Raw genomic sequence first — 14,187 nt, forward strand, 5'->3', positions numbered from 1 at the left:
GTGTATGTATGTGCGTATGTATCTAATCATATAATTATATATGTATTATCATGGCCCCAAGCAAATCGCTTGGCCTTTCTGAGGTGGTTTCCCTTCTGTAAGACGTGAGTGATGACGGAGACAGGTGAGGACTCGGACAGCCTCATGATTGTATCCCATTTTTGAAACCATTACTGGAGGAGATAAACCAGCCAAAGGGAAAATCAGGCCAGAATATAAAGAGAGAAAACAATGCAAGATGCCAGAGAGAATAAACTGCACGAGGCTGAACTCTAAATAATTGGAAGAGGCATGGCTGACGCCAACCTCTAATGCAGTTTAGAAGGATAAATTCTTGTCTTGGAAGAGGCACTCTGCGAAGACAAATTTAATAATAAGCTGTATGTATATGGCCAGATTATTCCTGTACGACCCGGGGAGCAGGAGAAACAACAGAATGAAAACCTGCTAACAGACTTGTCTTGGTGGCAGAGACTTCAAAATCCTTGGCACTGATTAGTGTAGGCTCAGATACTGGTTAAACACTCAACTGCAGGATAAAATAGTGACTAGGCTCTTCTTCTTTCTCTTCTCCTCCTCCTCCCTTTTCTCTTCTTCTCTTCTCTTCTTCTCTTTATTCCTTTTGGATTTTTTTGAGACATTCTCATGTAGCCCAGGTTAGACTCAAACTCACTATGTAGCTGAGAATGGCCTTGAACTCCTGATCTTCTTGTCTCCCAATGCTTGGTCACAGATGAGGGCTTCTATAGTCCCTTCTGCACAGGCGACAAGTACCTTGTCCTCCAGCTAAGAGCTAGGCACAAGGGTAGGGGCTACTGCTAGCTCCTTTTCCCCTCTCTTCATGGCCACATGGTGGGGGCAGTGTGGTGTCAATAAACTGGGCTGGGAGCAGATCAGGGCTTGTCCTTCTACTGCCTGGAAGCAACTAGGACAGATAAGACTGGTCAGAAAGCCAGACCAAGCCTAACTTGGAAAAGAATTGGGGATTCCAGGGATTCTGACTCAAGAGTGCTGCACCATAGCTCACTGTGCAGAGCTGGGCTCTGCCCCTAGACCTCGCACTGATCTCAGAGAACAAGAGGTTAACCCGACTTGGCTATCACAGAATCAGGTATTAGCTACAAATCCCCAGGGATGTGGTCTAGGATTCTGTTCCCCAAAGCCACAGTGACTTTGGTAGCCCCTGATCAGTGTGTGAGATCCTGACAATGCCCACTCAGTAGGAGCAACTCTGAATATAAACTGGTCTCTGAAGTTACAAGACCTCTAAAGGAAAGGATGGAGTTTCTTCCTTTCACCAACTGTGGCTCCCTAAAGACAAAAGCTGCAAAGTCTGAATGAAAGAGCTCTTTTCCCACCCCAGCTAAGGTTCTTGCCTACATGCCTCATCAAATGTGGTACGTATCCTTCTCCTTGTTCTTGGGCTCTTCTTAATCTCGTCTCTGGAATCTGCCTCCAGGGGGCGCCAAATAGACACTTCTTGAAGGCAGCCTGGGCTTGGGGAGGAGGCCTTCACAGATGTGCACAGCTGGATCCCGAGAGCCAGAATCCTCTCCTACTTAAGCTTGGAGAGGAGCTTCATGAGTGGCAGAGCTGGGGCACCTCCCTATCCTAGAATGGGGATGGGGGGGGGGATGCCGAACAGTTCGTTCTCACCAACAAGGCTTAGTTCCTGGTTGGTCATCTGGCTGGGGGAGCAATGGCCAGCACAACACAACTCCTTGGTTCCAAAGAGCAAGCAAAGTTAGAAGCTTGTTCAAAGTCACTTCACGGTTTAGTGGAGGAACCAGCATTGGAGCATGGCACTTCTGACGCCCATCTTGGGCAAAGGGCTCAGATGATGCATGGCTGTGCCTGCCATGCCTGGCCAGGGTGGGGTTGGAACTGTTGACCTCCTGGATCCTTGGGTTTCTGCTCTGGTTCTGGTGCTTACAATTGCTGTAGGTCAACGCTCTTCACAGTGGCCTTGACGCTGGTCTCTTTGTTTTGCTGCCTCAAGATGGCCACAACTAAGGCAAAGCACACCAGGGACCCACTTTTGAAGAAGAACTGGAGGCCGATGAACCTGGGGGAAGAATGAGAAAACTTGAACTCAGGAGCCCACTCTCCAGGGACTGGCTTTAGCTTGGGTGGGGATGGTGGGGTTAGTAGACATGGTACAATTAGAGACACTGAGATCTGGGGGGACAGGGGAAGTTCTGCAGGGACCCTGGGTGTGTGGGAGAGACTAAATATTACTCTTACTCCGTCACTGACAGATGTATGACCCGGGCTAGGCCTCTCCTGCTTAACTCTTGAAGGCCCCTGGTTGTCAAAGCCTCCCTAGACTGTCATCCCAACCTGCAGAAACTGTGTCCCATAGCTCAGAGCTACAGGTGACCACCCCCCTTGTTGCAAGTTCTCCCAGCCTATGATATCCATACCTTTGGGATATCTCTGAGCTCTCCATTGTACAGATAGAAAGACTGAGTCCCCAGGGAGGGAACAGGGCTCTCTCCCCTAGGTTCCCACAGTGACTCTGTTGTCTGATGGCTTAGGGGTGGCTCTGTCATAAGAATCTGGGGCCTCTTACTTTAGTTGTCATAAGGGGAGCTATCCAGGTGCAGTAGCTCAGATGAGAAATCCCAGCATTTGAAATGCCAAGTCAGGAGGTTTGTCATAAATTCAAGGCCAATCTGGCCAACCTCGTGAGTTCAAGAACAGCCTAGGCATAGCAATAGGTCTTGACTCAAAACAAAACAAAACACCACAGGGTTTAGTGGCGCACGCCTGTGACCCCAGCCCTTGGGAGGCAGAGGCAGGAAATTAGGGATTGGAAGTTCCAGACCAGGCGCATGAGATCTCTCTTAGAGGTAGCCTGGGGTTTGCAGGGTGGGTGTGCACCGACACAGACCGTCCCACCTCGTACTTACCGGGTTCGTAGCAGGTCATGGTCATAGTAGCGGCAGACGGCTCGTCGCCCGCAGCTCAGGGCCCAGTGCACACAGGTGGTATCGATGGCACTACCATGGATCACAGGACTGGGCATCCAGGCTAGGGAAGGAGAGGCTCAGGGGGCAGCAGAGGGTCACCATGCCCCAGTTTCCCCACCCTTAGCTCATGCAAGCCACAAGAGTGCTGGGTCTCTTGGCTCAGGAGTCTTTCTTTGGCCTCCAGCATGGATCTGGAGGGAGCCTCCATCAGACTTGGTGTGGCCAAAGCACAACACCCCCAAACGCATGGTCAGATCTTCTTACCCCATGCAGCCCTGCACACACAGAAGACACCTGGACGCCCTTTACCACCACCAGGGTCCCTGGACAAGCTCTTTACCCAGTACTCTCAGGAGCATGAACTGCATCCCCACGGCCAGGATCTTATCTTCCTTCTTCACTCCTCTACCAAGAAAGACACGGTTGTGTGAGGGTAGACCGAGACTCAGAGCAGCACCGCGCAGCAGGAGGTTTCCATCCTCCACGCCACCCTTCCGCCAGGCTGAAGGTCGGGGAGGCGAGGGAGGCTCAGAGTCTATACCTGTCACCCCTCAGCCTACAGAGTCGACTCTCCGGCATCCTAGGCCCGTATACCAACTGTCAGGCTCACAGACATCACTGTAGTCACCCCCGTTCCACAGTCCCACAGGAATTGCCACTGAGAGAGCTGGGACAGCCATGCAGCAGGTCCAGTTCTCCCAGTACTGTAACCCTGTGGCCTGGGGTATCCAGCAGCTGGTACTTAGGGAGTGCTCCCCATAACTCAGGGATCCTGCAAGCAGGTCACTTCATCCCTGGGAGGCGGGCATGACACCAGGCCTATTCTGCAAGTAAGGGGATTGCCAGCTGTTGGGGTTAGAGCCAGGAATCAAGTCACCACAGCCTGCATTCACGGCTCTTCTCAGACATGCTCCTTATACATTCTCCCTCATGCCAGCCTGATTTGTGGACCCTCCACCTTCTCTCTCTCTCTCTCTCTCTCTCTCTCTCTCTCTCTCTCTCTCTCTCTCTCCCTCCCCCCCTCCCTCCCTCCCTCCCTCCCTCCTTCCCTTCCTTCTTGTTTTTTTGAGACAGAGTTTCTCTGTATCTGTAGCTTTGGAGCCTGTCCTGAAACTCACTTTGTAGACCAGGCTGATCTTGAACTCACTGAGCTCTGCCTGTCTCTGTCTCCTGAGTGCTGGGATTAAAGGTGTGCGCCACCACCGACCCGCTGACCCTCCATCTTTTAACATCCTTTCTTTCTTCTTTTCTCTTTCTTTTTCTTGAGACAAGGTCCTTCAATGCAGTCCTGGCTGCCTTGGAACTCACTATATAGACCAGTCAGACCTTGAACTCACAGAGATGACCTGCCCTTGACTCCTGAGTGATGGGATTGAAGGCACATGCCATCACACTCGGCACCTGATATTCCTTTCTGATTTGCTCGACTGTGGATAGCAAGCAGAGAAGTCCCAGTAGAGTGACAAAAGAGTTATCTTGCTCTCAGATTTCCTTGTCCCAGTCCCTGCCCTAGGACTACCATAGATGACAACTTGCTAGACCCATGGGCACTCTTAGGACGAGGATAGGAAGGTCTGAGAAGCAGCACCCTGAACGTCCCGGGACCGCAGTAGGTCTTTATTCTCAGGGCCTTGAGGGGTGTGCACGACCAGCACCCAGGGATTTTGTTGGTTTCCTAAACATCCCACTGTGTTCCATCCATTGCCAGAGGTTAGATCCACCTCTTCTTTCCCAAAGGGTGTCCCCCATGAGGGAGGCCAGGCCAGTGACAGACTTCTACTCCGGGGCAAAGAAACATCTAGGCTTTAAAATGAGCCCCAGATTCTGAACTTCTCTGAGCCCAGGCTCCTTGTCTACATGATGGAGAGAAAGCTTCATGTCCTCAGGGTGCAGGAGAATGAAGACACCAGGAGCTAGGACACTTGAGCGGCCTCATTCTTTCAACTCTTCCCTCCACTGTCCCATGCTGGCTGTGGTGAAAGCGTCCCGATCCCCACCCTGCCGGCCCTGCTGTCACCTTAGAATGAGCATGAAGGAAGGTGTGTGGGTGACGCTGGCCACCATCGCTCCCAGGCTGGTCAGGAGAATGAAGGGCAGCACCAGGTTGCCGCACACCGACTCGCAGGAACCTGCAGGCACGGAGCCACCTCCTTCCACACAGCTGCAGTTGGTGTAGAAAACCTGGAGGGGGGAGAATGAGGAGACGGACCTTCAGGAGCCTCCAAGGACAGCAGCTGGCCAAGGGCCTGGGGACTGGGATGCTTCTGCTCCTGAGTGTCTACAGCCAGCAGGGCAGAGCTGGCTGGAGTCCCTGACTCTGACGACTGGTTGATCTGTGATCACTTGAGTCAAGCAAGGTGCCTGGAGGCAGACGGACTGTGTTTAGCCTGGGCCACAGCTGTGAGGCAGAGAGACTATCCCTAGGTGAGCCCTGCGGCAGCCTGTAGAACTTCCAATGGTAGATATACTAGAAAGTGGTTTGGCCACCAGTGACCCTTTGGTGCCTGTAAGGAGCAAGGCTGGGGCTTCTTTTTCTTTTTCCTACTGGTCAGAGGGTCTATGTGATTGTTTGTGTGTGTGTGTGTGAGTGTAGATACCCATGGAGTCCTATTGGTCAGAGTGTCTATGTGTTCGTGTGTGTGTGTGTGAGTATAGATACCCATGGAGACCAGAAGAAGGTGTCAGACTCTCTGGAGAGGAATTTACAGATGGCTGGGAACTGAGCTCAGGTCCCCTGCAAGAGCAATCACCTTTATCCATTGAGCTATCTTTGTAGCACCAGGTCAGACCTTCTTGACAGATGGACCACAGTTACCATGGACCCCAGTCAGGTGTGCAGAAATTGGGCCCCATCGGTTCTCACAGGTGGTCCTGGAGGCCTCCTACTTCTTACTACAGAAACCTCGGTTAATTCCCAGTCTGGGAAGGGCTGAGAAACCCAAAGTGTTATCTAGGGGCCTTGGAAGGATCTGAGCTCAGTGGCTCTTGGGACAGACTGGATGAGCAAGCAGACGGTCCCACTGTCAAGGTGTATGGGGAAGGAATTTTAGGGTGGAGGTCTTTAGGAGGTAGTCAGTGAAAGATGAGAGGGGGGAATGGCAGAGGGAAGGACACTGGGGCTCGGATCACCGGCGAGCCAAGATATCTCTACCTATTGCCATGCAGATAGGCGTGACAGGCGTGACCAGGCTGTACTAACAGAACTCTAAGTCCTCACCACTTTGCATTACTTAAAAGTGGCCTTTGGGCTTCAGTTACATGCCGAGTAACCCACAGGACTGGTGACACCTTGAGCCAGGTAAGGGAGAAACATGCCAAAGCAGGGGACTGGTATGGTAGCCCCCACTGTTCCATTGCTTAGGAGGACATCTGGGATGGACACCAAGGTTAGACACTTTGTTTTCTAGATTCTTCCCCAAGCTTCTCATAGGCACCCATGTCCATGGTGGGAAGTCCTCACAGATGTCTCCAGTCTTTCCCACAGGAATGACTTTGCCTTATAAGCCTGAGGTCCAGACAGTGTCTACCTTCCCCATCTCACTCTGTCACCTACCTGAATGTACCGCGGCTGGACCAGCCGATCCCAGATCCCAACAAGGAGGTACACGTGTACACATGACAGGAGATAATCCCTGGCTGGAAAGCTGTCTGAGTGCTGACCTTCCTCTGTGTGGTGCATCTAGACCCTCACCTCTGAATCCAGTACAGGGCGAACTGGGGGCCAGAATCCTGGATTCTAGTCCCACTCTGGTATAAGACCCTGGGCACTGTCTGGTACTTCCCTAGGCCTTCATTTCCTATCTGTACAATGGGCAGAATAAAAATGAATGCTTAATGTCTCTTAGGCACTGTGGCTCTTTGCTTCCTTGTTAGTGAGCTCACCAAGGTAAGCCTTTCGTGCAGGGCCTGGGGTCCAGGAAGCTCATACACAGTGTGTGTTCTTTAAATCTCTTCCTGTGCTATTGTTCCTGCCTAGAAAGTCCTCCCATCCCAAGTCCTTGCTTGTCTAATGACCTTGGAAGATCAGTTATACATTCTGCTTCTTTTGGGGCTCTCTGGGACCCTCCCAAGTGGGCTGTGACCCCTTTACTCTTGTATGTGCCAGTAGGGACCACGTCTGCCCTCCTGCAGCCTGAAGTCCACGTGGGTCATTTCTTTGAGCAGACACACAGCTGGGAGTCAGCTGTGGCTCCCCTCTGGGTCCTGGCTGGCAATGACAGTTACTGAGAGAATGATGTTCTGCACCAGCCAAACAAGGAACAAGGCAGTGACAGAGGGCAGAGTGATAGGTAGCACAGACCAGGAGGGGAAGGGGCCTGGAGGCAGAGGTTGTGTGGGAGGTTGGTCTCACCTGGCTTTTGCCCAGAGCCTCCTGGACCACATGACCGGTGCATCCCGCATGGCAGGGTGTGATGTATTCCACGTGGGCACTGGTGTCGCAAACAGGGTTAAAGTCATCCGATTGGCAGGAACAGGGTTCTGCACAGCCAGGAAACAGTCTTGGCTCTGTCTGGGCACTAGACAGAGAGAAGGCAAATGTGTTTGGCTGGGCTCTCTTCTCTAGGGGCCCTCTTTGCAGCCTGGCTCCTACTCTGAGAGCAGTGGCCAGAGATTTCAGCTGCAGCTTTTTCCCTGAGGGAGAAACACTGAAATTCGGGGGACTTTCTAATCGGGGGAGTGAAAAGTCTGGGCCAGAGTCTGCAGCGCATCCTTCCAACCCTGGATTCCACATGTCTGGAAGCTCCAGCCAGTATCCCTGTGTTTGGATGGAACACAACAGAAATTCCTCCCAGAAGTGTGTCTCTCTATGAGCTGAATCGCTGCCTTGTCTCAGCAAGGTATAGCTGTGACGGGGCTCCAGCAAGCAGACCACCCAGCTGTGGGGCCTCCAACCTGTGCCTGGCTTTCCCCTGGGACCTTAATTTCTCTAACAGCTGGGCTGGGGTTCTCTTCTCACTGACACCCTCCTGAATTCTCACAACCTCTGTGTTCATTCTCCTGTCCCTGCTCCCTGTGTCAAGCGCCCCCACCGGACTAGAGATACTCTCTCCCTAGCAGGAGAAATGGGAGGGTGAGCAGGAGCAGGAGCCCAAAGAGAGGCTGAGTTGGAGGGGGTGATCACCCTGGGGTGGGGGCAAGAGGATGGCTTTGGGGTATAGCTGACCTGGCATCATGCTAGAAGGAAACACAGCACTCTTGCCAGGTGATGCTGTATCATCCGTGATACATGGGTATAATGATGGAACCCATGATAGAGATCACATGGGGACTCAATGGAACACGAGACGGAAACTCGATTGGCCTCCAAGAGCTTCAGTGAATTAGAACCCAGACCCATGAATTAACTTGTAAGAACTTTGGTGAGAATAGGAGTGAGATGCCATGGCAGAGCTGAGGAAGAGGAGGAGGAAGGAAGGAAGGAAGGAAGGAAGGAAGGAAGGAAGGAAGGAAGGAAGGAAGGAAGGAAAGAAGGAAGGAAACACAGGCAGGCAGCACTGTCTGAGACCAATTGAGTGAGCTGAACAACTTAGCACCATGGACCTCTGCCCAGAGCCAAGGTTTCTTACAAACCCAGCAGGCTCAAGGCTTCCCTTGTATGTTTCATTGGGTCCCCATGAGCTCTCTATCATGGGTTCTATCCTTGTGCTATTGCTTTCCCCAATGAATCATAAAAAATGATGGTAAAATATCCATTCATTTTTCACTCGAAACGTCATTGGGAGAACCTGGTCCTTGCTAGACTTGGGGCTTCCTGAGCTCCCGGCTGCAGGGCCTAGGGTGCACTCTGCATATGGAAGGCCCTACTCCAGACAGCCTGGCTGTTTGGGAAAAGGAGAGGAGAAGGAGAAGGAAGGGGGCCAAGCGATAAGGGTGGAGCCCAGGTGAGGGAACCTGGCATTTGAGTAAAGGAGGTTGTGCCAAGAAGGACTGGGGAATTCTAGCTGGATGCTGGGCCAAACTAAGCTTACAACAGCTTCCAGGGAAAATGAGATCATTGTAGGAAAAGACAGAGTTTCTTAACCTCTTCTGCCTCCTTGAGAAGGACTGCCCAGCTCCCTGCTCACCCCCTTTCTCCAAGTCATAGGGCATGTCGTTTTGGGGCAGCTATAACTTTGACTGGGAGCAAAAGCTTCCCTCAAGCTATGCTGGGTCGTCCTGCCTCCTATGTGTGGTTTCTGTCCCACGTCTGCTGGCCCACAGGTGGCTGCACCCTGACTCAACCCCTGGCCCTTCTCAGGCCTCAGTTGTCTTGCCCCCAATGTTCGTTCTGTCCATCAATGCCTCTTCTATGGCATTTGGTGCCATCCGGTGACCACTGCTTGCTCGTACCTGAGACTAAGGAGGGACATCATAGAGATTTGTAGGCACTGGGAGGAGGCAGCCCCCAGGGGAGGGGAGAGAGGTAGGTAGCTCACTGACCTACCCGTCCCATGCATCTTGAATATGCTTACTCACCCCAGGTTCTGGGTGATGCCTGCAATCTGATGAGTAGAGCAGCCGATGAAGAAGAGTGGCAAGCTGAGCACAATGCACAACAGCGACCCCAGCAGGCAGAGGACGCTGCACTGCATGGGGTTCAGATGGAGCCGCTTGACTAAGACACCTCCTAGCACGATGCCCACAATGGCCAAGGGGATAGCGAGGGTGCCAAGGAGCAGGTTGGCAAAGGAGGCTGTGACGGAAAACTGCCGCTCCAGGAACTTAGGCAGGAAGGTGGCCATGCCTGCCACCATGGATGAGATGCACACCTGGGACAGGACGACCAGCAAGAAGATGGGGTGGCGCAGCATCCTCAGCAGCACCCTGGGGAAGACTGTTGGGACAAGCGGGAAGGAGGTGAGCATGCGCAGTCGGCCACGCCACCGACGTCTGCTCACCCCGACCCTACCGTTCCTATCCATCCCTTCCATTTCCGCCTAGTGCGTCCCAGCCTATCCTGTTACATGTGGTTCCCTTCCATCCTGCTTCCTGCTTTGAAATTCTCCTCGTGTCTTCCAGTTCATTGAGTTACGTGGGAGTTTATTTAACGCGCTTATTTCTGCTCAGTTCCGTCGGGGTTCGATACAGTTCTATCTCATTCCCTCTCATTTGAGTCCAGGTCATCCACTCCCGTCTCATTGCAGACTCTTTCCCGTCTCTACTGAATTATTCTCCCCCACAATCCATCTTGTCCTGCTCGTTCTGTGACAACCTGGGCTTGAGTCCTCCCTTCGTGGTCCTCAACCCAGGGGCCACTGCTGCCCTGATACACCACAGCTTGTCCCTTTCCCGAGAGCACTGAACGAATTACACACTTCACCCACTGCCACCTCGCCCCCATTTTATTTCAGAGCAGTAATTTTAATGGTATGAACTGCTTTATCTCTAGAGCCAGGACATGTTAGCCATTTTGTAAATATTGTTTAATGAGTGAGGACCAGATCAAATGTCCAAATGCCTAAGGCAGAATCTCAGGTCTCTAGAGAAAATGAACCCTTGGCAGCCTTGGGCCAGGAGGCTTCCTGAATGTAGAACAGAGAGTTATATAGTGATGTTTCATTTGTATTTTAATAAATAAATCTTGCCTGAAGATCAGAGAGTAAAAGAGCCCCACTGGTCAGCCTTACAGACCAGGAAGTGGTGACACACACCTTTAATCCCAGTAGCCACACTAGTTTGCCATAGAAATTGGGCAGTGCATGCCTTTAATCCCAGTGGTACATGCTTTTAATCCCAGCCCTAGAAAGGAATATAAAATGGGAGGAGACAGCCCCCACACACACAGTCTCATTCTGAGATTCCTGGAGGCAGGATCACCATTTCTGACTGAAGCAAAGGTAAGAGTCAGTGGCTGGCTGCTTTGCTTTTCTGACCTTCAGATTGAACCCCAATCTCTGTCTCTGGTTTTTTATTAATCATGCTAAGAGATAGGACCTAGATAATGAGGGGACTTGGAGAGGAATGTCCAGTGGGGGCATGGCCAGGACCCCAGCCTGAAGACTGGCACTGGGGACCTCCCCAGGCTCTGGGCAGCTCCTGCTTCCTGCCTCATTGTCTCATTCAGCCACCCTCCCTGAAAGGGCTAAACCTTCGAGTTCAGAATGGCAGGTAGGTCCTGTCCCTCCTGGGTTCAGTGTCCTGGTGAGTAGGGATTCTCAGGGATGTCCAAGGACACTTTCTGTTCCGATGCATAGGGTCTCCACTATTAAACATAAGGTATGGGGAAGAGGGGAAGAGAAACCAGGGTGTGCTGGTGAGGAGAGACAAAGCCATAGAGGTCATTCTACTCCTGTCCAACCAGAACCTTTGTCTCTGTGTTATAGGAGGCATGTTCTAGCTGTCCTCAGAGCATAGTCAAAGTAGCTTGGTCCCTATCCTCATGGCCTGGGCCTATTTCCTTCAGAACCAGAAAATAAAGTCCGGCCAGGAGGTTTGAACAGGGGCTAACACTGTGGAATGCGTCCAGTTCAAGTCCCTAGTCTTCTGCCTACAAATGGTGTGTTCAGCTAGCATTTAGAGTGGGGTAGGCCGGTAGGCAATCTCACTCCAGGTAGCTGCTGCAGCCCCTTCCCTCTGTCCCTCCCCTCTTCTCTCTCTCTCTCCTCCTGCTTTTCCTCCCTCTTTCCATGAGTTGCCCAGAACATCTGAAGTTTCCTGTGAACTGAGAGAGGTTTATATCAATTGCCTTCCCTGCAAGGTGGGCCCCAGAGAGAGGCAGGGGCACACTCAGCTCATCCAGAGATGCCAGGGCACCGGCTCTCTTCACTTCTAGCACAGACCCACTCTTCCTTCTCCCCCTCCCGCTCTGTTCCTGTCCTTCCTGTCAGCCTGGCTCTGGAGGACTCCTCCATCCTGCTCATTCCTCTGTACTCATCAACACAGCGGACTATACGCCCATCCCCCACCTCTCCACAGCACACAGCCTTCTCCACAAGGAATGGAAAATTCCTGGAGGGCAGGGCCATGCCTTTTCCTTAGCTACCTGAAGGGGAATTCCAGGGCCTGTCTCCTGCTCAGATGCTCAGCCTCCTCTTGAGAGGGCTTCCCTCAGCACAAGGTCTCCACAGCAGACATGATAGGACCTCCCTCAACTCAGGGACCGTCTTGTCTCCCTCGTTAGCCTTGCCCAGCTCAGAGGCCAGGCACCGGCCTTAAACAGAACGAGTGTGCCTTCACATTAGTACTGTTTCCTCCCTCAAGCCAAAAGCCCCCTCTAACTCCTGGACCATGTGGCTCCCATCAGACAAAGCCCTCTTCTGGCATCCTGGCCAGGTCTCTTCCATCAGACAGCTTTCCCCTCCATGTGCAGACTGTAAGAGAACGGGTCTCTCCCATCAGGTATCTTCCCCAGCCAGGGACTGTCTCCTCTAAGAGTTTCTCCTCCTCCTGCCGCCTTCCTGATTGCAGGTAGTCAAAGCCAGGCCCTGGAGTCAGAATGGCCTTTGTAGATCTTTGCTGTCCAGAGGCCAAGTTGGCTAACTAGCCACAGGGTCTATGGATAGCTCCGTCTCCAGTTCCTCTAGAAGCTGAACAATCAGAGATGAACTGGTCCAGATCTCTCGCTCTAGGATTTAATTGCACAACCAGCTGCAGCTGCTCTCTGGGCAGGAGGCAGAGCAGTGATTAACATAGTCTTCCATGGTATAGTGTGCTGAGCCTTCCAGAGTTGGGGGTGACTGAGATCTGCAGTGCAGGCCGCTGCCTCTAGACCCAGTCCCATGGAATTCAGACATTCCCTTCTCCAATAACCCAACATCAAATCTTAGAAAATTGGCAAAGAATTCTCAAATTCTCTCCTACTTCAAACGTCTTTGCGGGGAAAGGTGAAGGATCTCTTTGGATAAACAATACCTTCCTAATAATAGATCCACTTTCTGTTCAGGGATGGATAAGAACAGCAAGGTAGGTGTGCTCATGGACAGACCATACCTTACACAGGCAGGTTGTTGTTGTTGTTGTTTTTTTAAATAGTAGACAGAGCTGTCTGCCCAGGTTTCCTCCTACTTGACGGTCACACCAATCCTTTTAGAAAGGTAAAGCAAATATGTCCAATCCAATCTTTATGTGAAGAAACTCAGATCAGAGACAGAAAAAAGAAACTTCAGGAGACTCTCCACTGACCAGTGCCTGACAGGCCCTTACATCAGGGCCTCTTGACTTGCCTGGCACACAGCAGGCACTCAATCAACGTCCACAGGATTGAGTTCTTTAGCAAATGCTGCCTGGCCCCACTGTGGGCTCTGGTAACTGAGTGATTGATTTTCTTGTGTCAGGATCAGGGTAGCATGAAGTTCCTGTCAGCGAGTCTATTTCCTACTGTACTGAGAGATTGTCCTGGAAGACGGAAGCCCACAGAGAAGCAAGGACAAAGAATCAAGAAAGCAGGTCCCCGGCTTTCTACCCATGCTGAAGTCTGGAGATTTAATGAACATTTACTCAAGGCTTCCTGCTTGCAGGCTCAGAGGAAAGTAGGGGAAGGACACAAGCTTTGACCTTCAGGAGTCCACTGCTTATGGCAGAGGATGGGCAAAGACAAGGCAGAACGGAGTCATAAGCCCCAAGGATGCTGAGAGACCAGAGGATGGAGGCTTGTAGCCCCATTCCTGGGGGTGAGGGGAGGCATATCCAGAGGGCAGAAGGGCTCTTGAACATGACCTACAGGGACAAGAAAGACTGTGATGGACATTAGTAAGAAAAGATGTTCCCAGCAGAGAGGAGTATATGACCAACCTTACCAGGAGTGTCCTGGACTCATGAGATACCCATAGATGCAAATTAACTAATAAAGAAAAGCACTAAGGGACTGTGTTTAGTATAATCTCAAAGGCACCTCTGGTTTTCTCACTCTATTTTTGCCTGGGCTCACTTACCTTTGATAAATTGGACCACAGTCAAATCCGGGGCAATCTGGGGCAATCCAGTCTCTTTCTTTAAGGGCTCATGTTGAGAGGCGAGCTCCTCACCCTGGGAAGACATATAGCCAAGAGATTCTGTTCAGGGATGGTAGGGGCATAGGTGAGGGAGCTGTGGTGACTCCCCAGGGGCACAGGCTACCACTATTCCGTTGGTTTTTGGCCCTCTAGGTATTCAACAAGAAGACTTGAAAGGCTGAATGAAACTGTTGTGGTTAAACTGTAACAACGCCTTAAATTAAACAATTTAAATTAAACATGACGCTGGTGACTATCATTACCACAGGCACATACTATCACCAATATATATATATATATTGCAT

General features: G+C 51.6%; 1 protein-coding gene across 2 annotated transcripts in view; it reads right to left on the reverse strand.

Annotated features, from left to right (window-relative positions):
* Positions 1–352: 352 nt before the first annotated feature.
* Positions 353–14,187, reverse strand: part of Slco2b1 (solute carrier organic anion transporter family member 2B1) — a 43,102-nt gene continuing 29,267 nt past the window's right edge. For both annotated transcript variants that reach the window (XM_050154505.1, XM_050154506.1), the window contains exons 8-14: positions 13,823–13,916; positions 9,429–9,786; positions 7,324–7,489; positions 4,990–5,153; positions 3,313–3,377; positions 2,913–3,033; positions 353–2,065 (exon numbers count right to left, since the gene is read on the reverse strand). In XM_050154505.1, the coding sequence (XP_050010462.1) occupies positions 1,930–2,065; positions 2,913–3,033; positions 3,313–3,377; positions 4,990–5,153; positions 7,324–7,489; positions 9,429–9,786; positions 13,823–13,916 (1,104 nt within the window). In that variant the 3' untranslated portion in view covers positions 353–1,929. The remainder of the gene's footprint in view (positions 2,066–2,912; positions 3,034–3,312; positions 3,378–4,989; positions 5,154–7,323; positions 7,490–9,428; positions 9,787–13,822; positions 13,917–14,187) is intronic.

Source organism: Alexandromys fortis, unplaced genomic scaffold, assembly GCF_014885135.2.
Source record: "Alexandromys fortis isolate MF-2015 unplaced genomic scaffold, M_Fortis_MF-2015_v1.1 scaffold_77, whole genome shotgun sequence".
Classification (NCBI taxonomy): Eukaryota; Metazoa; Chordata; class Mammalia; order Rodentia; family Cricetidae; genus Alexandromys; species Alexandromys fortis.